The sequence below is a fragment of the Ceratotherium simum genome, chromosome 32 (genome assembly GCF_057802395.1).
Source record: "Ceratotherium simum simum isolate JZ-2026a chromosome 32, ASM5780239v1, whole genome shotgun sequence".
Classification (NCBI taxonomy): Eukaryota; Metazoa; Chordata; class Mammalia; order Perissodactyla; family Rhinocerotidae; genus Ceratotherium; species Ceratotherium simum.
In genome coordinates this window covers 32,448,941-32,474,869 of record NC_141931.1, presented here as the reverse complement: position 1 = coordinate 32,474,869, position 25,929 = coordinate 32,448,941, and the positions used below count along the sequence as shown (strand labels likewise).

At 42.0% G+C, this 25,929-nt stretch overlaps 1 protein-coding gene across 1 annotated transcript in view; it reads right to left on the bottom strand.

Moving 5' to 3' along the window:
- Positions 1 to 23,213, bottom strand: part of ADARB2 (adenosine deaminase RNA specific B2 (inactive)) — a 452,750-nt gene extending 429,537 nt beyond the window's left edge. The window contains exon 1 of the mRNA XM_087420916.1: positions 22,844 to 23,213. Coding sequence (XP_087277042.1) covers positions 22,844 to 22,943 — 100 coding nt within the window. The 5' untranslated portion in view covers positions 22,944 to 23,213. The remainder of the gene's footprint in view (positions 1 to 22,843) is intronic.
- Positions 23,214 to 25,929: the final 2,716 nt, after the last annotated feature.

Here is a 25,929-nt window from a genome sequence, read left to right as displayed (position 1 = left end):
AGACGAGGGAGCATTCCAGTGATGCCACATACTCTGTGGTGTTTTCTGTCAAAATCTGTATGATCGCATACCTGGTCCTTCCAGGGGAGGACTGGGGGCGTCCGTATGTTCATCTTCTGCCCTGCACCTCAAGCAGACGATTACCTCGGCAGCTCAGCTGTGTTATTGAGACATTTCAGCGTGAAATTTGTTTTTCCTCACTGAACTTTAAGCAGAATTTCAAGTGCCAAGTCTCCAAAGCCAAGTGGGGCTATTAAGCGATAATTACTAATTATGCTAATTTGAAGAGGCGCTGCCTTCTCCTTCCCTGGTCATTTTACGTGCAGCTCTCCGGGGAGCGCGGCCCCTCCAAGTGTTAATCACCTTCCCTCCGAGGTGCTCGGTGGAGGACAACACGTCCTGAACCTCCACACCCCGAGTCTGGGAAGGTTTATAGTCCATCAGAAAGTGAAGCAGGACCGAGATCTTCTAGGACAGTCAACGTCCTCGTCACCAGTGATTTATACGAGTAATTAATTTGTCCCATGCCAACAATATTTATTGTCCTTTATGCTCAGACCAGGAGAGTACATTTAATTTCTAATATATCTGTATTTTTCCTCATCATCTCTGAATCTTAATAATAAATCCTATGCCTGAGTCCTTGATAGTATCCTGTTGCACTGAATTAGACACTTTTTCTCCTAAACAGTTACTATTTAGAAGAATAATAAATTATGAGTCTTTTGATGTAACATTGATCACATAAACACATCTAGAGGATAGGTAGGCTCAGTAAGAATGAGATGGTACCTGGAGAATTTAACCTTTATGTGGGTGTTGGAGAGACCCCTTCTTCCCAGTTCCCTCCCATGAGGAAGTGGGGAGACTTCCCTAACTGGTAAATTTGAGAGGGCTGATGTGATCATCGGCCACCCTTCCATGGACAGAAGCCCACGGAGGACACAGGTCACCTGTCCTGGGCACCCACCTGTCGCACCCCTAGGTCTATTGGTGGCTGCTCTGGTGTCACACTGTGCTCCTTTCTCCAGCTTTGTCTTTCTTGGCCGTAAAGACCATGTCGGGACTTCTGCTTTGCTCCTTATCCTATTCCTCCATCTGTTCAGACCCCATGGAGAAGAGGGGAGCTTTCAACCCACTCCTGAGATGCTTCCAAGGATTGCCCAGAGAAGTCGCAGAGTCAAATACAACAAAACCAAGGCACCCAGGTTTGGAATGTCATTTGTGTCCCCTGCAGTGGCCATCACTGCGTGGAAGTCAGTTCTTGCAAACTCTCAGAGGGCGTTCAGCCAGTGGCCGTGGGGCAGTGCAGTCACCTGTGGCCTGGCCAGTCCGGGGATCTCCAGGCCCCTGAAACAGGCCGGGGCACCTTACCCACCACTCAGAGCCTTCTGGACACCAGCAGGCTCCTGTCTTAGAGCGGGGGACTGGATCCCATTGTCCCTGCTTCCCTTTCTTTCTGAGGGAGCTGGCTGCACCACTTTCAACACTAGAAGCTGAGGATGACCTCGATGTATCATATCAGAAAGGAGACAAGCTCAACACCCGGGTGGACCTGCCTCCCTGAGATGCTCAGGGAGCTGGTGTGGGGTCCCACCTCTAAGAACCTGAGAGGACTTATATCCTTGGATAACCAGTGTGGATCAGGGAGCATCAAAACAGCTGGTGACAGGGTACCAGCCCCGTGGCGTAGGGGTTAAGTTTGTGCACTCCACTTTGGCAGCCCAGGGCTCACCGATTCAGTTCCCAGGTGCAGACCTACACACCACTCATCAAGCCATGCTGTGGCAGAGACCCACATACAAAATAGAGAAAGATTGGCACAGATGTTAGCTCAGGGACAGTCTTCCTCAACAACAACAACAACAAAAAAGCTGGTGAGAACCCTCTGCACTCTGGTAAGACACGGGTTTCATTACTTTGCTCTTTGGTGGAGAACGCATTCTCATGGGAGTTTTTACCAAGGGGCTCTCCACACTTAGCAGAGAAGAAAGGGTGACAACGATCAGAGATTTGGAGACGTATAGAGCTAATTTACCAGCTGTGTGATCTCAGGTAAGTTCCTTGATTTTCCGCTAACTCGCTTTTGTCTCGTCTTACAGATTCCAATAAATGGGGCCATGACCATTACCGGGGCTCTTGAAACTGATGAGTGCTGTCCCTTCCTCATGGAAATAGCTGATGAATGTGCGTCCTCTCTGTGCATCTATTGTAGCTTTACATGTGCAGCTTCCTCCTTTGTAAGGAATAGGAAGAGTGAAGGCTCTGACACTTCCAGGTTTTTCCAGATGGTGGTAGACTTCTTAACGCCACCTAGAGCTTGATACGTCTCTGGACCATGCTTTCATGCCATGAAAAGCATCTTGATAAGAAATTAAAACTCAGATACATTCTCTGAGTTTTAAAAACGGTGCTTTATCCGTTTGATGTTAGACTGATATTTAGTTTTGGGTTTCCAGGATTCTCAAACTGCCCATTATTTTGTTTGTTTATTTTTGCTCAAAATACACCCATTGAAAATAAATTTCCAATTTATGTATGTCTAAGATCCATTAAGAAAACTCACAGAACAGTGTTACAAGCTGTATCTAAAACAGACGTTTCAAATTCACGCACCGAGCTTCTCCAGGACAGAGCCCTAAGTGACAAGGACTATTGTCTTACTTATAACTGAATGTTTGCACAGCACCCAACACATGATAGGTGCTCAGAACTGTTGCTTTTTACAAACTGGCCATTTTAAAAGCAGAAATACATCCATTTTTCATCTTGTAAAAATTAATATTTTGGAAAGAATTCACACAGCTCTTATGGAGGCAAAAATTACGTTTGATGTGCTCTGTTTTATACAAAGTAAGAAATTACCAGGAGTGTTATAATATTTATTCCTTTTTCTTCTTTCTTTGCCTATGCCATGCATGAGGACACAGGCATGGAACAGCCTTGGAGGGCAGCGCCGTGGGGTCCTGTAGGCACAGCTGGAGGCTGCCTCTGGGATGGGACTTTGGGGCCCTGGGGGTCTCTGCTTCACCCTTTCCAGAAACATCTCTCAGTCTTGCTTTTGACAACTAAACCACATGACTGTAATTGCATTGGGCAAAAACTGCTTTTCCTGCTAATATGCAGGCCCCTTATTTGTGACAACGTGTTTTTCATCATTCGTTTATACTTCCCAGTGAAAGAGTTTGTCAAATCATTTCCAGTGTCAAGTGGGTGACATCAGATTTTTAAAGTGACCAGTTGGAGAAAAAGTCTGGCTGGAAGGAGACAGGTGAGAGTCAGGGTCTGGGCCACGAGGACTCAGACTGAAGACGCTGGGCACCTGGAGAACACACCTGGAGAGGTTGGCAGGTGACTTGGTGTGACAATGGAGGGTACAGAGTCACCATTGGCTGATCTGTTTCAGAGAAGCTTTAAACTGAATGGCACAGAGTCCTATGAGATATTCAGTGTCCCTCGCCAGCCCTCACCTTACCTACAGAACTGTCCTGACTACGGCGAAAATTAGGAAAGAGAATTAGGTCAGGCCATGTTGCTCTCAGGATTTTACAATCTGATCAGCGGGGAGCAGAACGCGAAACTTGGTGAAGGAACAGGATGCTTAGACACTACGATAAATACAGACACAGAAATGCAGATCCTGCATCTGTGTGAATATTCACAGTGGGACTGGGCTACAAGGTTTTCTCGGATGGTTTCTAGTGGGTTTTAAAGAGCATTCTGAAGGCCAAACATGCTCCTTTGTTTGGCCAAAAAGAAATGTGAGTTAAACATTTCAGATGAGGTGCTATGTGAAGAGACTGTGGGCCAACTTAAGTGTCTGACGCGCAGAAGTCTGTTGGACCAGCATTCATTGAGCACCAGCTGTAGGTGAGGTTCTATGCCCCAGATCTCAGGGGAACAAGAAGAGAGAAAAGTCACGCTCTTTGTCACTTTCAACCAGCTATCAATATATGATATTTACTTGTTTCCATAAAGAAATAGATAAGCTAATTTTGGGGACACAGGATAGGAACACACCACAAAAAGATATCTAGAAGCCGGCATGAGGAGCAAAGACAATTTAGGCACAATTATTTTAAGGTTAATTGCTGATCTTTGTTTTATTTATTAAAAACCAAAGCTAAAATAATTCACCTAACAAACATTTCTAATCTGCGCAGGAGCCTTAAATTCACTGGTCTGTGCTGGCTTACTGGGCACATGTTTAGCCTCCGTCAACAACTATTTAATATCTTTCAGAATCTGGGTGTGCATTCAGAATATGGAAACAGTATCCCCCAAATTCAGCCTTCAACAGTAAAAAGTAGGTCTGGATCTTAACCTACTTTTTACATTTTGTTTTTAAATAACTTGAGTTGGCTTTTATTTTATTGGATATATACCCCCCTGCCATTGGAAGTCTCATATCTGCATTTATGGTCCTGACACAACGATGCCAGCCTGAACTATAGGAAGTGACCCCGTAAAGCTCGTGAACTCCTTCAGCCACCCGGATGCACATTTTAGAGCTGGCTTTGCTTGGACAGTCCATCCGAATCAACTACTTAAAAACCAGATCCTTCATTGAAACCTTAATGAGGTTCTTTTACAACCATAGTATCCAATTAATTGCATCTGCTCTCATATTTTCCTGAGTTAAATAACCTAACTTTTTCTTCCTGTGGTTTGACATCTTTTTGATTGCTTTTACTGAACACAAAAAGTCTCTAACTCTTTGTTTCCCCTTTTGCCTTGGCTACCAGGAAACTCAGCACTTTAATGTTCAGTTGCAGTAGTTATACTATCTCCCAAGATTTTTCCATTCAGTTTGTAAGTGTATTTTCATTTGCAGAGGTTCACTGTATCTATGTCTTTTATGGTAATCATATAATATTCTTTTTGGAAGTAATTAGGGTTTAAGAATAAAATAAAAGCCACTAATGCATTTTTAGTATCTCTTTTACTGTATGAATAATAGATTTTGATTAACTGATTGAGAAGTGTTCAAGGTTACTTCACATTAAATGTAATAATGTAATTCTTTTTAAATTGTGAATGAAAATTGACCCCAAAGATCGAGGAAATGTAGTAATGTGCAGGTATCATTTGCCAAAATTGAATAGTCTCCTAAAGGATGCTCGACAGGAGTGAAATAACTAAGCTGGAGGACGACCAACTCAACCTCCACTTCTCAATAATCTCTGTCCAATTTTTGCCTTGTTCTATTATTTTAAAAAGATCCTGAAAAGAAAAATATATGCTAGTTCTTATTATAAGCAGTTAAAACTAAACCTATTAGTTGTAAGCAAAAAGGGCATAGAACAGAGGGGACAGAGCCAGGGGCAGCTGAGGAGATGAGGAGGTGTTTGGGAAGGTTCCAAGGGTGTCTGGAGAATGAGGCCAGATGCTTCCATTACCGCTGCTCTCCCCTCTCCTCCTGATGCTGGACCAAGCCGTGGACACCTTCCTGGACAATGACGTGGCCACTGAAGAGTGTCAGCTGTGGGTTGTGCTCTGCAGAAGCCCCTCCGGATCCACCGCTCTGGGAGCCGTGTCACGTTCCAGGGACGCCGAGCACACCTCCGGGTGATGTGGCTTGCCGTTGGGACAGTGACTTAGATTCTGAACAAACCATAGAAAATAACCCTGATCTGATCGACAGTCCTCCAATATGGCTGGTGACAGTAATAGAGAAGATGTTAATGGATCTAAAAAGTCTCTTAGGAAGAAAATAGAAGTTTTAGATAGATTAAAAATCATAACACAGATTACTTAGGAGCAGATTCTGCTGTGAAGGAGCCAGTGAACATGTTCAGTGATACTCAATTATTTGTGCATTTCCTAATCTTTATCCCACTGAATGCTAATGTTAAGTGAGAAATTAATGTATCACCCCCAAAATGTTTAAGGTGGAAACAAGTTTGGAAAATCCTGAATGCTTCTCCTTGGATAGTAGCAATATGGACTAGCTCTGAGAAGTCATGTAGTAAAACAACTTGTTAAATTTATATAAACCAAAATATCCCAAACTTTTAAAAAATGCACCTTGCATGTTGCGTGAAACTCTGTCTGGAAATTTTACTTGACTTCATTCTATAAGAGAAATGACTCACTATAACAGTTGGCAGATTTGGGATTCACAGACCTCTGAGTATATACCTCTTATGGATATCGAGGATTGGCTGCAGAGAATGTTGTAATAAAATGCTACCCTAAAGTTCCTGTTTGCCTTGGATGACAACAAGACATGCCCAAGCCTTTTAAAACACACTGGACATGCGGGATTGACCACGCTCCTAAGACCCCCTGATGAGTGTGTTTTGTCAAACGTGTGCATGTTATTCTGTTCATGTCCTTTCCATCTGCTTATGGGATGGGAAACGGGGCCGCACTACACAGGTTTTACAAAGCACATTTCCTGTGCCTCCACCCGGGTTTGGTTGTGTGGTTTGTGTTCATTTGTTTTGGAAAATCTCTGAGCTCTGCTCATTTGTAGCCACAGATTGGCCTTGTTTCTCAGTGATTTGGGGGCAGAAGCATCAGTGTGGACATGTGGTGGGGGTTGATGTCTGGCCACTGGAGCCCTCTGTGTCAGGTCACCAAGGGGAATGACAAGGGGCAGCTGAGCATCCTGCAGGGGGACTGCTGACCACCGAGGCCACAGGTCCGTGCCCCAACTGCTGGGCTTCTCCACCAGCAGCCCTTGGTCACTGCATTGGCCCTCTGCTTTCATGTCCCGTGTGAGATCCTGCTTTAGAAATGGTCCCAGTCTCTCCCAATATGTATGCAGACTAAGGGTGGCTTCAAGTTGATTTCGGGTGGGATGTGAAAAACAAACAAAATTAAATGCCATATTGTATTTCAATGAGAAGTAGACAGATATACAGCAGAAACACCAACCCCACAAATGTATGGGTGATAGGGCTTAGAAAAATGTAACAGAGGAGGGAAGGAGGGAAGGCTGTCTTGAGGGCGTCTTTGAGTATTTCATGGAATAATGGTAATAGTTGGTGTTGTTTCATGAGTTATGGGGTACGTGACTGCATGACTAATGGGGATGCTGACGAGAGTGAAACGGGCATTATTTCTAACCAGTCCCACAGTACAGGTGTGCACTGGCCCCAACGGGACACAGGATCACCCTCCTTAAGAAACAATTCTTGAAGCCTCAACAGTCCCCTTAAAGCACATTTTGGGACAGCAACTAATATACCAATGAAAAGAAAGAGGAAATAGTATAAAAGACAAGTAAATGAACAGCGTATTTATTGTTCTTTTTTAACTTTCATGTGCCTGGTATCTTGGCAGCACTTGCTCAGTATGGAAGCTTCTATCTGGAAGGTTATCAGAAAGTTTAAGGCATCCGTTATTTTTCCTGAAATGACTCTACATTGAACATTATCCAGTTGATCTTCCCATTGCTTGCATGAAAATGATTCCAAAAATATAATACCACTGTGAAACTATAAGGAATACAATCATCATAACTGAAAGAAATGTCAGTACTCATTTGAACAAAAAGTAGGAGACTAATGAAAAACCTAAATTTAAACCCCGAGATGTTTGCCATCTTCTGTGTGGAGGGACCAGCATCAAGACTGACCAGGACAGTAACCGACTCATCATGATTCAACTTGTGTAAAGAGTGAAGGTCACTTAAAAAAATAAGGCAACAAAGAGAAGGAAATGAACCAAAACATTGCAGGAGGGGAAAGGTTTCTGTGTGTTTTAAGACCAAATAAATGTTAATGTTGATCTAAAAGGATTCAGGAAGAACAAGTATTAAAAATAAACTTTAAAAATCTCATTTCTGGACCTAAGGGATCAAAATTCACTGGCCCGTTTTGGATAAAATGTCACCCAGATTGGTGATTTGTTTACAGAGGAATTTAAAAAACCCAGCAACTCTACCTGTGAGTGTTTATGTAAAATGATTTTATAAATGAGATTCTGAACAGATGGGAACAGCAATTCTAGTCAACTTGCATATATTCTCCTTAATGTTCGCATCCCTGTGTTATGGGGTGGAGCCCAGCGTGCTTCTTATGAGGGTCTCAGCTATGGAACTGCTTGGTTTAAAGTTGACCCTTCCAGGATCAGTCACCAAGGGCGAGCTCAGATGGCCTGTTTGACTATTCTCTGCCCAAATTGTTTTCTGTAATCCACTTTTTATCCATTTACTCAGTGACTTTAAAACAGAACCTGTATATTTACCTGTGGCTTCAATTTGATTTTGACTTTGTTTTGCCAGCATAGAATCTGAGCTGGTTTAATCTAGGAAATTGGAACATTAAACTTACCCTTTATGCATGGAAGTGGATGAAGAAATCCTGTACACAAACACACACACAAGGTAATGCAGAATATTTTCATTTTAAGTCCAGATGCACAATAACCCAAAAAGAGGATTTAAATCTGATGAGAACATTTTGCAGTATTCACATTTAGTCCCAGGGTTTTACTGAATGAATAATATGCTTTATTTTCATTGCAAAATATTAACTAATTTGAATATCACAACAAACAACGTGCTCATCTAGACTTATCTTTGTGTGTGTGGTGTTGTGTAAGTAGGTGTGTGTACGTGTAGCACACTGGCTTCCTTTTCTTCTATTTGTTTTTTGAGAAATAGAATTTAAAATTTCTCACTCCTAATTTTAATTCATTGTATTCCTTAAATATTTTTACCTTGAACAATAATTAATATTTATTTTGGAGCTCAACACACATACATACTATATAGATATCTGAAAAATGAAGATGAATGTCTGAGTTTGTTAAACAATCACTAAGGTTTTCTTTATCCTTCAAATCAGAAAATTGTGTTACTGATGCTACTTATGCAAATGAAAGCACAGTGGGAGGTGTATATAAATATGTGTATTTACATATACACAAATACATACACACACATATACACAGGCACACACACACACACATATATTAAGATGTTATGAGCTTGGTTTCATGCAATTCAGCATATTCCTGAAAATGGGAAGTACAGAACCTTCCTTCGAGCGCTTCTGTATCACGGTGCCATGTCATAGCTTAGTCTATGGTGATGGTGACATTGCTTCTGAGATGTTTCTACTGGCATCTTCCCAGTAGCAGTGAACCCCACACTGCCCCAAGAACACCTACTCTTGCGTTCTGTGAGCCATCACCCTGAAATTCTCCTCCTTCCAGGTGCCTGCACTCGAACGACCGCCCTTCTGTACCAACGTGTTCACTTCCGCACCAGGGCTATGGCTCCTTTTCACCTAGAGCATCTGATTGAAGACCAAGGGATCTGGATTATAATTCAGGCTCTTTCACCATCTAGCTTTCTGAAGTAGCCACTCATCTGTCTGGGTGTCACTGCCTTTATCCAAAAACAACAGAAATCATGTTGAGTTAGTGATCTCCTGGGATCCTTTCTACCTCTCAGTGAGAAAGGTATACTACTAGTTCTATTCAAATTGGAAAAAGAGTGATCAGTGGGGGGTGGAAAAGGATCCTCTCACCATTTACAGTCATGCACTGCTTAACGACGGGGATATGTTCTGAGAAATGTGTTGTTAGGTGATTTCGTCATTGTGTGAACATCACAGGGTGTACTTACACAAACCTAGATGCTATAGCCTACTACACACCTGGGCTGTGTGGTACTAATATTATGGGACCACTGTTGTATATGTGGTTCATCATTGATTGAACCGTCATCATGTGGCACATGACTGTACACTACGGAAGGTAACCCTTCTTAGAATCATGACAGTTCACACTACTTTTCACTAGAAATGGGGATCTTCAGAGGGGCAAGAAAGGAGGAAACAAAAGGCAGAATAAAATAAAATTCATGTAGGTTCACAGCATCACATCAGGTGGCAACACTCAAGACAAAATAAAAAAAAAAAACATTCTGGACATTATTTAATCAAATCTGATGTTAGCCCAATTCTACAAGTATTTTTCATCAACTAGATAAATCATGGTGATGAAAATAGACCTTACGACTTTTCTGGCTCTTACTGAGGTAGAGATGGAGCTTCTGGAAAGAGGGCACGGAGGACCTAACAGCACACTTTGCTTTCAGGAAAGGTCTCTAATGGTGAGCCTCTCTGTCTGTTATGGTTGAGTTGTGTTTCTCAAATCCATATGTTGAAGCCCCAGTCCCCAGGACCTCAGAATGTGACTGTATTTGAAGAAGGGACTTTAAAGAGGTGGTTATGGTAAACTGAGGTCACTAGGGTGGGCCTAATCCAATAGGACTGGTTCCTTATAAGATGGAGATCAAGACACAGACACACACAGAGGGACAACCATGTGAGGACACAGGGAGGAGACAGCTGTCTACACTTCAAGGAGAGAGGCCTCAGGAGAAACCAGCCCTGCCCACACCTGGATCTCTGACTTCCATCCCCCAGAACCATGAGACAATAAATGTCTGCTGTTTAAGCCCCTAGAATGTGGTAATTTGTTATGGCAGCTCTAGGAAATTAATACACTGTCTATCCAGACTTTTGTACAGTTAACTTAGACCAATAAGTACAAAAAACCCCACTTATTCTAAATTTTATCTTAAAGTTCATTTATAGGGCAGCTAAACATGACAGACATTTTGCTATTCACTGTATGAATATATATATATATTTACATACACGAAATGTGTGTGAAATCTTATAATTCAAACACTGTTACATAATCTTACAATTCAAATATTGTTCCTATTTTGTAGATAAAGAAATGGTGCAGCAGAGAGGAATTTCCAGAGTAGAATGGTGTAAGCGATCAATAAATATGAGTGACCAATTTTTAGTTCTTCTTGTCTGTGGGCCAAATGGGCTGTTGTTTGAACGGCCTCATCACTGCTGATTTACACTTGACTGATCAAGAGAATCTTGTTGAAAATACTAAAGCAGAGACTCAACTAAATGAATCTGTCAGGATTTGTCCTCCCTCCTGTCTGTTAACCTTTTGGGCAAGGCTAACATTCTGCAAAATAGTTACATCCAATCCCAAGAATTTTTAGTTTATGTGCTTTGCCTGTGATGTGAATCAACTCAACATCCCCCATCCCAGGCCCAGGTGACCAGTGAGATCACATGGGTAGTGTTACACAGAAAGTTCCTATTTATTTTTTCTCCCTCAAGCGTGCAGGGCTTGTTTTTGACGTGAACACAGACCAGAAGGTCATTCCTTCTGGCAAAACCACAGCAGGATAAGTCAAGTCACAGAGCGTTGCTTCTGAGTTGCCCAGGACACATCCAGGGACCAGGGAATGAAAGATGGCAATCCCGGGGTGGCATCAAGAGAGAACTCCAGAGGAAGGAGACTTGCTTTACGAACAGCAGACAATGTTTCTGCCTTCATGTGTGAAAGTGAATGTTTCAGACACAGAGGTGGTTTTGATATCAGTAACACAAGAACTCCGCCATAAAGAAGTACCATTCAGAGTGGACAGACGTGGGTCATGGCCATCTTGGGAGACACTTTAAAGATCAGCTCAGCCTGAACACCGAAAGAAGAAAAGTCCAAACGAGTCAAGAGCAGAGACCTTCCTTAACCACACTGGATTAGGGATAAAGCCTGAAGAAGTATGGATGCTAATGTCAGATTTCTGCTGCGTAGAATTTGTAATTTCTTACATATAAATATACACAAATGGTACATGACATTCAATCCATTGTGTGGTTTCAACTTCATCAACTCGTATTTTATTGTTTTCCTGATGATCAAGTTTGTAAACGTTCCTAAGAACCATTATAGATAAGTATCTAGACCTTATGACTACAGCCAGCAGCATTGTTATCGCCAAGTGAGCAGACCAAGAAAGTCGTGTGCCTTATTAAAGAACTTTATCATTTAGTGCTGCACTTTGGGTGTGGGTTCTACACATGTCTCCTGCTGAGTTAATGTATATGAGATAGAGACAGAGAGATGGAGACAGAGAGACAAACAGACAGAGAGACAGATCACTGCAAAGTTACCTAATAAGTAAGAGATAAGATAGACTGAGAAACATGTTTTCTATGTAGGAACAAGGGACAAATTCAGTGACTCATCTTTTTCTCATTGTGTCCTGCATCCACCATGTTGACTGGACATGGCGGTGGGAACACCTCAGATGACGATTTGGAGGAGCTCTAAGTCCTACTCATCACGACATCCAGGCAAAGAGATGCCGCCCTTGGTCACAGAGAATGCCAAGCTACATCATGAGTTAGATGCTGTGTTTCAGTTGCTTTCTTTGGCTTGGCACTAGACTTCTGTATTACACAGACACACACAATGCTTGCCCTCGGCAATGAGGACAGAGTTGAATCTTTGTGAACCAAGAAGCAAGATGGTAGCTGAGTTCTTGGGCAGCATTTGGACCTTTCTAGAAGAAGGAGTCCAGCACCGGTTACACGTGTGGGAGATTCAAGAGCAGATGTGTCCCCATGAGGCAGGAGGAGGTGTGCCTCTGTGCTCAAGCTGGAGGCACAAGTGAGAGCCTGAGAAGAATTTGTCAGGGTCAAGGTGAGGGGCCCCAGGCTCCCAAGGGCTGCTCATGGAGAAGCATCATTGGAATTTGTTTGGGTCTGAGGGTTTCATCTCATCCCGTCCACACAAGGACCCTAGAGCGTGCCAATCATTGGTGCCGCTGGTCTGGCGCACAGTAGAAGTCTGCCTCTCGAGCTTTCAGAAAGCAGGGTTTTGTAAAATATCTCTTCAGCGTGGATTACAGAGGAGCCAGAGCCATATTGAGATTTGCTTTCTGGCTCCGTTAGAGCATTTTCCACGGCTTTTGTTACTGCTTAATCCCTGCCATTTAGCACCGTGGCTGACACATAAAGGTGTTCCCTAAGTGTTTGTTGAATGAATACATTCAAATTTACATAGCAATGACTTAAAAATAAATCAGACAGTGTCCTTTGTACATTTGCAATCTGAATCTGATCATTAATTCTACAACAACCATTTATTGATGGTGTGCAATGAGAGAGCCGCCATGCTAATTTCTGGGAACAAAAAGAGCTCATCTGGCCCCCACCTTTGTGAAGTCACAGCACAGACAGAAGCAACCGTGGCCATTCAAACCTGCAGATAATTCTAGAGAACAAGAACTGAAGAAGCATGTTCCTCCCCAGTTGTCATCATCCCCGTACACAATCCCCATGCTGTTCCCTGTGTGAACTGCTAGAGCCCCCACCATCTGTACAGTCTCCTCAGGAAATGTTCCCTTCCACTATGTGGTTCTGATTATTCCTTAAAGCAATACTTATGTCAAAAACAAAATCAGTTTTCTCAGTGGGTTTTAATTGAGTAGTTATTATGTTTTGACACTATAGAGGGAACAAAATGTTCAAACCTAGAGAAGTTTACATTTTAATGATTTAGTTTTTATACAGGAGTTTCACCTGAAATAATAAAATAAATACAATAGAAATCCAATTTTGTGAAAACCATGATAATATTTTGTATTTTAAAAAAATTTCCCTAGAGTCTAACACTGTGTTGTGGTCACGGTAGGTGATTTTCGTTCCCTGTTTCAATTTTCCATTTGTACGACCATATCCCCTTATACAATGTAACCTCAGGAAGAAGGACCATGTCAATCTTTTTTTCTTGTGTCCTTTTAGTTCCTCACTTCTTGCCCACTCTTAGTAGGCACTCGAGGAGATATATCTGCAAATGAACACATGGTGCATACACACATCACACGCAGCCCTTGTCTGAATACACATATGATGTTTAAGGCAAAATTGGAGGTAAAGCAGAGTCGGATAACATGTCCCATACTTTAAATCAGAGCCCTTTCGGTTTTGGAAGATACAGAAAATAAAATGTAGGAAGATGAACTCAGAGCAGAGGAAGAAGAGACATCAGTTGTTCTCCCCTCCCTCATTGTTCTCTCTCTCTCTGTCTCTCTGTGTCTCTGTCTCTCCCTTTCCCTCTCCCTCTATTAAAATCCCTTCCTACCACTGTGGCTTTGTTTCCCTCTTGTTTTATGATGTAAGAGGATAGATTATTTTTTGTTAGTGGCAAAGACAAAAAGATTTATTTCACTTCTTTGTGTAAAATATGCACAAAGGGAAAATTTAGAAAACGATGTTTTGGAACTTTTACAAATAACAACGAATGTTCTCCTCAACACTATAGAACACAGGCCTCAACCAAGACCATTTTCCACTCTCTCTCAAGGAGTTTGTGTTCTCAGAAGTTTAGCCAAGATTTTTTAAAGATGAGTATACATGGACTTCCGCTGTTCCAGAGTTAGTCTTCTAATATTTGCATGTTCATTGTTTCAGTAAATGCCTGTATGTGTTTTAAATCATGAGTTTGTCCTCTTCATACGTTGTGTGCACATATTAAGAATCTACAAAAAACACACAAGTGCAATTTTTAATGACTTGAATTCTGTTCATTATCTACATACAAAGTCCAAATTATAATTTAATTTCCCTAAAATAATTGGATTAAAAACATCCAGGTGATTACATAAAACTATATGAACTCAAATTTGTTAGATCTCAAATGAATAACCTTATCATCCTAAATGCTTAAAAAGTAAATATTCCACTGAATGCTGAGTGGACACCCACTTGCAGCTCCTGACTGGGCTGGTGTGAGGACCAGGGCTGCCGGCTCACTGCCCCTCGGGGCCTCCTGCAGGGGGCCGGGATTCGCTCTCTGCTCAGTGTCTTTCAAGGGCTGTCAAGGTTAATGTAGTCCACATTCTATTGTCTTGGAGTTTTTAAAAGCTACTGTTTATCCTAATATTTTTCCTAGGGATGTGGCAATGATTTTTATTTGAAATTTATTTCTTCTTTAGAAGGAAAATTAGCAGCATGGACTCATTTGAATTTTAAAAATTTCTCCTTGAACCATATGTTTTGAATTAAAAAGTCGCTTTCTGTTAGAATTCTGTTAGAGTCAGAATAGTTGTTTAACAACTTTCATCTACAGCGTTACTATTTAGAGCTGAAGCACAAATAAAATGTCTTTATGTCTGGGGTTCAAGCAGGCCATCCATGTTTTTATCCACCTATGGGATATAAAAGGGATTATTTTTAATATTCTTCTGCTCATCACCCAAATTTATGGAAATCTTTTTTTTTTAATTGTACATGTCAGATAGTGTCTGAGCTCGTGCATATTTCACAGTTTGGCACTCGGGCAAAATCAGACCGAGCAGGTCTGATAAAAAGAAGGCACATGTTTCCTTTAAGGACACGTCTATTTCCACAGCCACAAGCCACAGGCGAGTAGAGCATCTGTTACAGACAAGGATGAGTGAACCCAGCCAGACTTGGTGTGCAAGGGAGGTCAAAATCGATTTTGCTGACATTTCTGTCATGTTTATTAAATTGCACTTTTCCGAAAGCAATTAAACTTTTAAGAAATACTGCATTAGTTTTAAAGAGAGGAAATCTGTGTACTTCCGATAGGCTTGGACTGATAAAATTGGTTTTTAATCAATTATTGGTGCCCTAGGTGGATGCTCTGAACTAGTTTATTATGATGCCCAAGTCCTGCTTCCTGGAAGCAGTACCACCCCACTGTTGGTTTATTTTTCACCATAGAAGGGATTTGACTGGGGTTAACATTTTCAACTAGTGATAGGCTCGTTTCAGAGACCGGAGGCCCCCTCCATCCTATTTTAATACCACATTTGAGGAGACATATTTGAGAAATCATGTAAGACATTACAAAATGATGAGGCAGATCTTCCGTCTATCGACAGTGGGAAAGAAGAATCAGAGATTTCATCTCAAATAAATGAAGCAGCAAAGATTAATTAAACCTATAAAATTCTCCAAAGCACAACCCGGCTGAGGTGTTTAAAGGAACACTTTCTATTATGTGCACATCTCCTGAAAGTGTTGAGCCATCATTTAGGTGCAGGATCCACTTCTGCAGAGTAGATACTCCAGAAAAGAGGGTTTGCTAATATATTCTGAGCAATATTTATTTCATTTATTATCCAAATGGTGAAACACCAGTGATAGAAAGAAGCCTTGATCTCTTTGGTAAATAAGTTCTCAGTGGGCACTGTCATAAACACATCCGGGGAATAAATGTGACCAGCTTTCAGCTGAAGTGAACAGGTACTCACACTGGAAATAACAACTGTCCTATGCCGTCTCTCGTCTACCCTTCTGGATGTTCTCCCTAACCCTGGCAGATTTTGACCACACTAGGTGTGGACACAGAGCTGGACCTTTCCTGCTTGAGATTTCAGCCACTGTGAATATTCCTGTTGTAACTGAATCAGCAGTTAGTTACACAAACACGGCCCCTCCGACCGCCCTCCCAGCACCGAAGCAGCAACACGAAGCCACCTTCACTCCCTGACTTTCAGCGGACACAGTTAGAAAGAGGCTTTTCGAATTTCATCTCCTAGGGATGCAAAAGAAGTGATCTTAAGATCTAAAAATCACCTGAGCATTTATATTATCTGTCTCTTCCTCCTTAAACCTAAATGCCACTTTTCTTTGTTTATATAAATACTCCTTTTATTGGTCACTATTTCTTAACCAGGCATAAAATCCCCTCTTTAATATAAATATAAAATTTATATTACCGTTTTGCTATTTTTTGAGATTAAAAAAATTTTAACATTAACTATGGGTAATTTTTATAATTTAAAACAGATGAGAATGAATTTATATATATGCACACAAGCATATGCATGTGTATTTTATAACACAAAGAGGACTTTTACTAGCCATTATCTTACCAGAAACAAGATACTAATTCTATTCATTCCCCATCAATAAAATAATAAAATGCAATTATTTGGCTGCCTGTCATACTCGATACCTGTAACCAAAATAAAAGATGACTAAATATTCACAGAGTATATAGAGGACCCAGGTTCTCAGACTAACTCTTTATTTTCAAATATTTATTGTTCTTCAGAAAAAATCTTCTGTCTTTGCAAGTGGCCAAGTTTATTTTGGGGAAAATTGTTGATCTCTTACAAAGCAAACATATCCATTTCTAGGTTGCTAATTTTTTGACGTGTTTCTCGGTAAGACAGATTCACTCATGAATTTGCAGATGGAGACTCAGGGCTCTGAGAGCCACATTTGCTATGCTGCTGCTTAAACCAAGTCAGTCAAGAAATGAGATGCAGTAGCCCCCGTCCCCTGTTCCTTTTCAATAAAATAAATGAGTAAACAAAAGTTTAATCACCAAAGAGGGATGTTTGGAACCAAGCTAGTCCCATATACAAGCACAGGAGTCTACATTTGTAAATTTCTAGCTGTACCGTCCCCTTTCTGTTTTCTAGGCTCACAGGACCATGTCAGACTCACATGTGGATCAAGAATTAGACTTTTCCCCTCTTTTTGAAACCGATGTCCCTTTCGTTGACAGTGGTATATTCTTAAATGAACTACAATATATTAATAGCTAGGAATAAACAATTCTCTTTGCATACAAGTATTTAACAGCATGCATTTCTGCATTTCAGTGGAGGAAAAACACTGACTTGAACAGATAGGGGTTAATTTAGGTTCACACTGTTTACAGGTGCTTAACCTCACGAATTGTGAATCTTTGCTGCTCTTCAGGCTGGGCCCTGCTGTGTTGCTTTTTCTTGTGCTGCATAACCACATGGACAGCGCTAACGTTCAGTAGTTTGAATATTTTGTGAAGGACAGCCATGCTTTTCATATCTCACTTGCCATTCATCCTTTTTGTTTTCAGTTTCAAAATGGCTATAATAAGTGCTTTTAAAATCATCCTTCCCATGTGAAAATTTATCCTTTTAGAAATCTTATTTGCTAGGAATTAAGAGTTCAATTTACCAATACAGCCTCCATTTAGAAATAATATTTTTAAATGATGAAAAGCAGAGTAGCATAATTATTTTTGGTTTTACGAGTTGTTCAAAACTGTTCATATTACAAAAACACTGACATTCACTTTCTAGCATTTTAAAAAAAGAAGCAGGCAGATGTAAAAATTGCTCACATTTCAACTGTCTTTACTGTGTACGTTTGTATACATGTAGACACACATAACAACAAACATAAGTGTGTGTGTATATACATGGTTTTTAAACTGGACGTGGAGTGCTTTCAGAGCGTGAGTTATCTTTTCTATGCCTCAAAAAAGAACAATCTGGTTTTCTTATCCTGAATTTCCACACGTAAGGCTGTTCTGAGACCACAATTCTGCAATAACCAAATCACTACCATTTAGATATGGATATATGAATGTTGTATTTTAAGTCTAAATTCAAGTTCACTCATCATATCTAATGTCCTCGAAGCAATCTCAAATTACTGCTGTTACATGGGTCACTAGAAACCAGAGGTGCTAATACAAATTTTAATAAGAGAAAGGAAAAAAAAACTCCCTACACAATTAGATGATGAAGAACGGTTTAATCCATTCAATTTTATACTAAACTCAGCCCTTCCTCGAGAGCCATCAGAGCGCGAGGTGAGCGGGTGAGGGGACGCGGGCTGTGTGCAGGAGTCCTGTCCCCAACCAGCCAGCACGGACACCGTCCTGTGTTACTGAGGCTGCAAGCAAGAAGAGCCCCGCGGCCTCTCCACCTCCATTCTCAGCACAATCTTTCTATTTCATTAATTTTTCATGGAATCCCGTTTCACAACAAGCCTGCGTCTGGCATCCATCTGCTCTACTTGTTCTATGCCTTTTGCCAACTTTTTATTTGCATTTTACAACGTTCAGCCACTGGCCGAGCTCCTACCTCCCGAGACTCGTCAGCCCACTCTCACAGACCCACACCTGGGTTGCTGTTTCCAAGACTCATCTTCAGTTTTCTGAAACTCCGTGTAACTGATCATCCTGCAGCAACATCTACATTTCAAGCGTTAATTTATTTTGCTGTCAAATGCCTCAATAAAAGAAAGGTCCTGTGCTGATGCCCGAATTCAATTCAGCCGACTTCACAGATGATTGTTTCTACAGCGTTTCAGACAGTTCTGGGAAGTTCCTTCCCTTCCTTGGCTTCACGTCGGGCACACCTCACCTAAAACCCAGTCCTCCCGTTTACCTCACCCAACCAGCCGTGCCCATGTCGGTGCCCAACCCATCTCCAAATATGTTGGCATCAAAAGAGCAATTTTTTAAAAAAATTTCCACAAACTTCAGTCATTTCACACACTGAACATACTAATGGGTCAATTACTAAAAATGTTTTATTTACAGAATGCACTTCATGCTAATGTACAGCTTCTTTTAGGAAAACTATGCTAATAAAAGAACACCCAATATACAGAAGAGGCTATATGTACGGTTTTAATAACTAAAAATACATCCATGAAATTCCTCAGACATATTACTCTGAAGGTATCCCGTGGCTCAGAGATTGATAAAATTTTAAGTGATTTATCTTATATACTATGCTGTTTTGATGAAATTGCCTCTTACTTCTACCTGGTTGAGCTGATGCTAATTTTAAATACCTTAAACCTTTACCTTCATTATTTTGGGTTAAAATATACACCTTTTATAACAGTCCCACATCCAGTTCCTCCCTAACACAGGCAGACATTACTCTAATATAACCAGAGAACGCAAATGTGGTTGTGTGTAATCACATCGCATCATTCTGCCCAGCACCATAACACAAAGTGCAGTCTCAGAATTCTCCCTGAGAAAGGGGCCGAGTGGGCATTTAGCAGGGCGGGTAGCAGTGGAGTCCCCACGAACTACAAGTGCCCCCGGTATTTCCTGAAAGTCTCCGAATGAGACCGAAGTGGAATAAACCGCCGTGTCTCTCCCACATTACATGGAATGTGAACATTCCTTAACCACACATGTAAAAATGAGATGGTTTCCCTGTCCTTTTCAGAGGTTTTTTTTAGCTGCCTATTTTTCTTACATACAAAAGTCAAATTTTGACAGTTCTCATTTGTACATAAAATTCATAAATGATTTCTAAGAAAGTCTCAACTGAAAAATAACACAGAGAGAAAATGCAAACACGTACAGACCAGGTCCTGATAAAATAGCCAAAGGGATTGGTGGGCAGAGAGGTTTGCTCTGAGTATCTTCTTTAAAGTTTATCTGAGAGAGAAATACAGGTCCCAGATAGTTAATACCTGAAAGTCCTACGCTGGGACTAAGTTACTTTTATTTTTATTTTTGAAGATATAAACTACTTCTTGTGTGGTATGGAGACCAAAAAATACCTAGTACAAGAAAGTATTTCGTTTCCGAGGCTACGGATCGTATTTATTAACAATGAAAGTATCGCATCAATTCCACATTTAAGCTGTAGCTACAGAGTTTTTATCTCAGAGCCTATAGGTTATTTTGACAATAAAAAGTGTAATAAAAAACTCATACCAAAGCCACTCTCAGAGTATACATATAGACAGCTAACAGCATCATATAGCACTGGGGAGCTAGAAGTGATTATGCGTCTTCAAAAATGACTCGTTCATTGGAATAGGTGGAAAAATACACATCACTGGCAAAAAAGGTTAACATTTAATTTATTTATTCACATATAAGAAGATCCCTTTCTTTGTGTTCCTAATCAGTGGCTTCAGCTAGTACTCAATACAGCCTTCCTAAAATTCCGTAACTACCATCAACACACACCTGGATTTTAAATTGTGACCAAGACAGAGTTTTAATATTAGATAAGCTTAAAAGCCGAGGCTATTCCATCCAATTACTGTTGTTATGATTCATGAATGTTAGAACATAATTTAAACTGACCATTGTCCTCGTAGAAGAGAAAAACAAGAATCTGTAATAACTAGGAATTATATATAAACTGATCTATTCCCAGGAAAAAGCAAATTACCATTTAATGTGTCCCATAAGTGCTATGTTTTCTTTTAATTTGATCACTTACATTTACATTGTTAACTTTTCCCTAAAAAGTGAATATTGAGCAGTTTGATTTGACTCTCCTACCAAGAGAGCTGTCAGCAGATGCCACGGGACATTTTGCCCCCACGTATCAGTCTACGAGTAATGGGAATTAGTACATGCGTCCTGACTGTCCTTTCCCCATTCAGTTCTTGGCCATGAAAATTTAGAGGCTTGGTATATTCAGAATAACCAAGGCATAGAAATATTTTACACAAAATTTTATTTTGAATTGTTATAGTTAAGTTTGTAGCAAATGAAGTCTTCCTTCAGATTTCTTGTTTTTATTTCCAAAACCGAATGCCTTCTAAGCATGACCAACATTTAAAGGTACAAAAATGAACTTGGAGAAAGCCACCAATGTCCATCAGCTTATATTTTATTTCTATGGATTGCTTTATTGTGAAGTATTATTCTATACGCTTTAATTTTAAATATGTCAATAGAATAAACAAAAAATCTTGGGAAATATGAATACTTGAAGTATACAAGATAACATTTTCTTTTTTCTCTTTTAAAAGTTATACCTGTTATCAAATTCCGTGATTTTTTTCAAGATCATCATCACTTTGTGTTAGCATTATTTTTGGAAGACATTAGAAGATCTGTTTCAAAATGACATTTTCAGATAACAAAGTGAATAGCTGATGGTCATTTTGGCAGCTCAAGGGTTAAACTAGAATTACAGAATCACCCTTGTTCTGAAGCCAAAGGCTCTGAGACCTTCCAAGGAAGTTGTCAGGCCACCTTTGCCTCCTGCAGTCCTGACATGCCATCATAATTAATGACTGTTTGATATTGGCATTTATGTCTTCAAACTGTTGGGCTAATTTCCGTTATTGGAAGGAGCCGTGAAGGACTCGGCGACTGTTTGAGAGCAGTCAGGAAAAGAGGTGGCAGCAACTTATTTTAGGCCACTACGAAGATGGAAATCCCCGGGGAAGATTTACCACCTCAACCATATCTGACAATGCCTCCTGCATTAGGAAAACTGGAACATCTGATCCAGTTCAGGAATGCATTTTCAACTGTTCTTTTTGGCTCTATATTCCCTTAAAAAAAAAATCAACGCAATTCAAATAAGGATAAGAACTGAACTTTCTCCTGCAGACTCATAATAAGGAGCTGCCGATGCAAGCTCCCCTCTGGGAAAGAACAGGCGGCTTTGGGAGAATCTTTTCCCTTCTAAGGACCTGGCGCGGGCTGTGATGGCATCTTAGGACTCGCCTCTCAGGCTAGAGCAGCAGCTGATCCTCCATCAGCCCGTCTGTGGAAGCCTGGGCTACTGACGGACCTCACCAACTTCAGGGCGGCTGATCTCAGAACATCAGTAACCAGGCGCAAACACGACAACGTGACAGCAGCAACCTGTCACCTGGCTGCCTTTTCTCCTTTTCGGGTTTGCAGTTTTTCACCACTAACAAGCTGTAGTGCCTATTTCTCTTTTCATGGATTAATTTCTGCTTATTTCCCCAGGATAAGCCTGTTGTCTCTAGGTCCCAGTGTTTACAAAACAACGGGTACCACACTAAGTGGAAACTGTCAGCAATTTGGGGAGGCGGCTACCAGGGTTTGCCCACTCCCTCCTCCAAGACAATTTGGATGGAAAAGCTGGCACGAGGTCTGTTCCTCGTTTTGAGGGGTGCTGGCTTAAGTGAGTGTTTCCTTTGGCACTGGCTGCTAATGCTGCCTCGGAGAGGGTCAGAGGCAGCGCCGGCAGCCAGCACCGCGGAGTCCGGAGGGAATCAACCTCCAGCCAAAAGAACAGCCCCTATCTCCTGCCCCTCTCCTCCTCCTAATGCTGCTCGGAGCCAAAGGCTCTGCTGAGCCTTCTGCCCTGTCCACTGTGCCCTCTGGGCTCGCAAAAGCCCCTGGCCGTTTACACAGGGATCCGAACTCCCGAGCGCGTCTCTGCTTTGTGCTGACAGCCCGCCAGAGACCTAAAGTGAAGCGGCTGAAAACAGGCAAACTCACAGACAGAGGAGCGCGGAGAAGAGCCGAGAGTCGGAACAGAAAGCCAGGTCCTTACCTTTCCTCTTCGACCTCCTCCTCCTCCTCCTCTTGGACTTGCATTTAAGTTGACTGTTCAGCCCTCCGGACCCTCTGCTGGTCCCCAAGACCGAAGCCATGGCTGCGCCTGGGCAGGTAGAACAGGGCAGGAATCCTTTCTTAAACACTGTTTAAGTGTTCCTCACTGTTCCTGGTCTTGCTGTGGCTGCTGCTAAATGCTTCTGCTTCTGCAAATCAGGGAGCGGTTCACTTTTTAGGACTGAGCGCTCACGCGCTCCCCCTCCTTCCTTCTCTAATTGTTCTCTGTCACTGTTTCCAGCTGGGCTGAGAGCCTGTGATCGAGCCCCAGGGCCAGCGCGCTCCAGGGACTGATGTGCCGAAGGAAAGGTGCGCCTGGTGGTCTGGGCACTCAGCTCTCCTCCTCCGGGCGGGCGGCCTCTCTTGATCTGGGCTCCAAAGGCAGGGCTTCTACTTCGGCACCTCTGCTAGTTGTTTGGCACCAGCCACTTTGAAGCCAATCACGCAGGGAGCTTGTCTATTTGCTGCTGCAAAGTCTAATTAGATCCAATCACAACTGTCTGCTGGCTCTGACATCAGCACCACCCGCCCTTTGCATCCCCTGTCGGCTTGCAACCTCAGCTCCCATTTGGATGGTGGGAGCTGCCCAGGACGCGGAGCACGGGGAAGGAGGGAGGGAGGGAACAACAGCAGGGCAGAGCCCGCTTCTCCGGGAGAAGCCTGAGGGGCAGCTTGCAGGACGGATCTGCCCTGGGATGCAGGCTTCCGGCTCAGACGAAGGGATGGCACAGCATGCTTCTGCTCGCTCCAATAGATGCAGGGACCTTTTCTCCAACCAAACAGTTTTTAACTAGTTAATTCATTATAAAGCTTGTTGTGTCAAGGGGGAAATATCTCTCTAAGAAATACGCAGCCCTCACTTCCTCCAAAAGGGACTAAGACTTGCAATTCCCCAGAGACAGCCTCTCAGGGTATCCGTTCTTCAGAGGCTGCCTGTTTGTCTGTTTGCTTGTTTGTTTTGTTTGGTTTTTACCCTTCACTTCCCTTGGCTGTTCCCTTTGCAAAAGAGAAATATTGTATAAAGACGGAGGTGTTGGGATCTGAGCCTGACTTTTAAGGAAAGGGATTTTGATAGGATGCTTTATTTAGGGAACAATAAGAAAGGCAGAGAGGGCTTTCACCCAAGAGTTTTATTGCCAAACGTGACATTCGAATGAAAGAATGTACATTTACGACAGGTGGATTGCAAATTGAAATAGTTTTGAACAATTTTTTTCAGGGTTATCCTATTTTTCAAGACTATCTTGTGGAACTCTAAAAATCTAACATGAAATATAAGAAGGAAAATAATCCAACCGTCGTCATTGCATCTTACATTTAAATCAGTTAATAAGCTATTAATTATAGTACCAACGGTTTGGGGGAAAATCCACTCTGAAATTCATTAGCAAGTGTTAACACGTTCATGTGAAAGCAGGGCACAAATATTTCTGTTGTTTACTATTTTACATACATCCTTTTCTAGCTCCTTATGGGCCTAGAACTTTCCAGATAGTTTTCTATATATAAGAAAAAACAACCCCTCTAGGGAGGCTAGAAACAATTAGGGTGATCAGTTGTGTTGTTCTGTGCTGAGCTGATGGGGCACGGCTCATTTCTCATGGATGAGAGAGGGAGAGGAGGACGTGGGATTTCAAATCCTGACTCTACTGTCTAGACTCTGGGCAAGTGACGGAAACAAGGCCTCAGTTTCCTCGTCTGTAAAATGGAGATGAGAACAGTAGCTGCCGCACGGGCTCGTTCATACTGAAGAGTCAGTACACACCGTGACTGGTACGTATTACTCACTCCATGGTTGTTTGGTCATTCCATCCGGGAAATAATTTTCAAAGAATGAGCACATATCTCTCACCTTGGAGAGAAGGGGCGTTGACCTGGCTCACTTCAAGCTGATCAGTGCCATCAAACCAGGCCCCTCTTCTGTGCCACGTCAACAGTTACCTTCCACCAAGTGCACGGCCTAAAGCTACTGGTCATTTCTAGTGAATGTTGGAAAAGTGCGTGGCCTGCCCACCTCCTCTCTATAATATCAAAGATTCTGAGCATAAACTCTCTCCAGAAGTGCAGCTGTAGGATGCTGCCTGAACCTTCTGAGCTTCCTGCAACACACCAGCACGAACCCAGTGATGCCCCACTGAGGCTTTTCCAGGAAACTGGTCTTCGAGTTGCGAAACTGAGGGAAGACGCTTTGTCAGCACCACCAACAAATGCACAGTCGCCTTCAAGGCTGTTGGCATTTATGCACGGCCCTATCATCACACAAGGCAAAACCGCGCCTGTGAGACTCCTATATTTGACTCTTGCTTCATTGGGTACCGTAAACAGAGAACACAACTTCTAGCTTGTACGTTGCTTCCAGTTTTGGTGGCGCCGAGGCAACAGCATGGAAACTTGGATTTTAACACTTTGCTTAGTTCCCGCTTTGAGAGTTGGTTAAGATCAAAATCTTGGCCAATCTTTACCTTTCTTGATGTTCCTCCAATTTGTTTTCTTTTTAATATATAATTTATGCAAATGTTATTTTAGCATAGATATGTGCCATTTTCTGTGTTTTATTTATTTTGCATAAGATAATGCATAATAGATGAGGCAAGAGCAATGGCTCAGCAACAGCAAAGTTTGCATCTCACGGGAGGAAAGGCCTTTAAAGAAGAGGTGCAGGATGACAAATATTTTAACTCAAGGATGGCGTGAAGTGAGCAATGCTGACAATCTGCCATTCTTCTGATGAGCCTCTTTGCCTTTTGTCTGCTTCCTAGATCTCTTCAGCACATCTTGGCAGCCAAAACGATGAACAGAAGTTGGATGAGGATCAGGAGCCAGCATCACCCTATCACCCATCAGGAGACGTCGCCGAGCTGTGTCTTAAGCCACTTTGAGCCAGTCCCTGCTGTTCCCACAGAACAAAGAACTGGGCGTGGGGCTCCTAGGAGGAGGGGGCTGCCCAGAAAGTCAGCTGTGATCTGCGTTAACCTCTCGGCTGGGGAGCTGGACAAGGAGCAGAAACACGGGTTCAGCGAGCCTGGA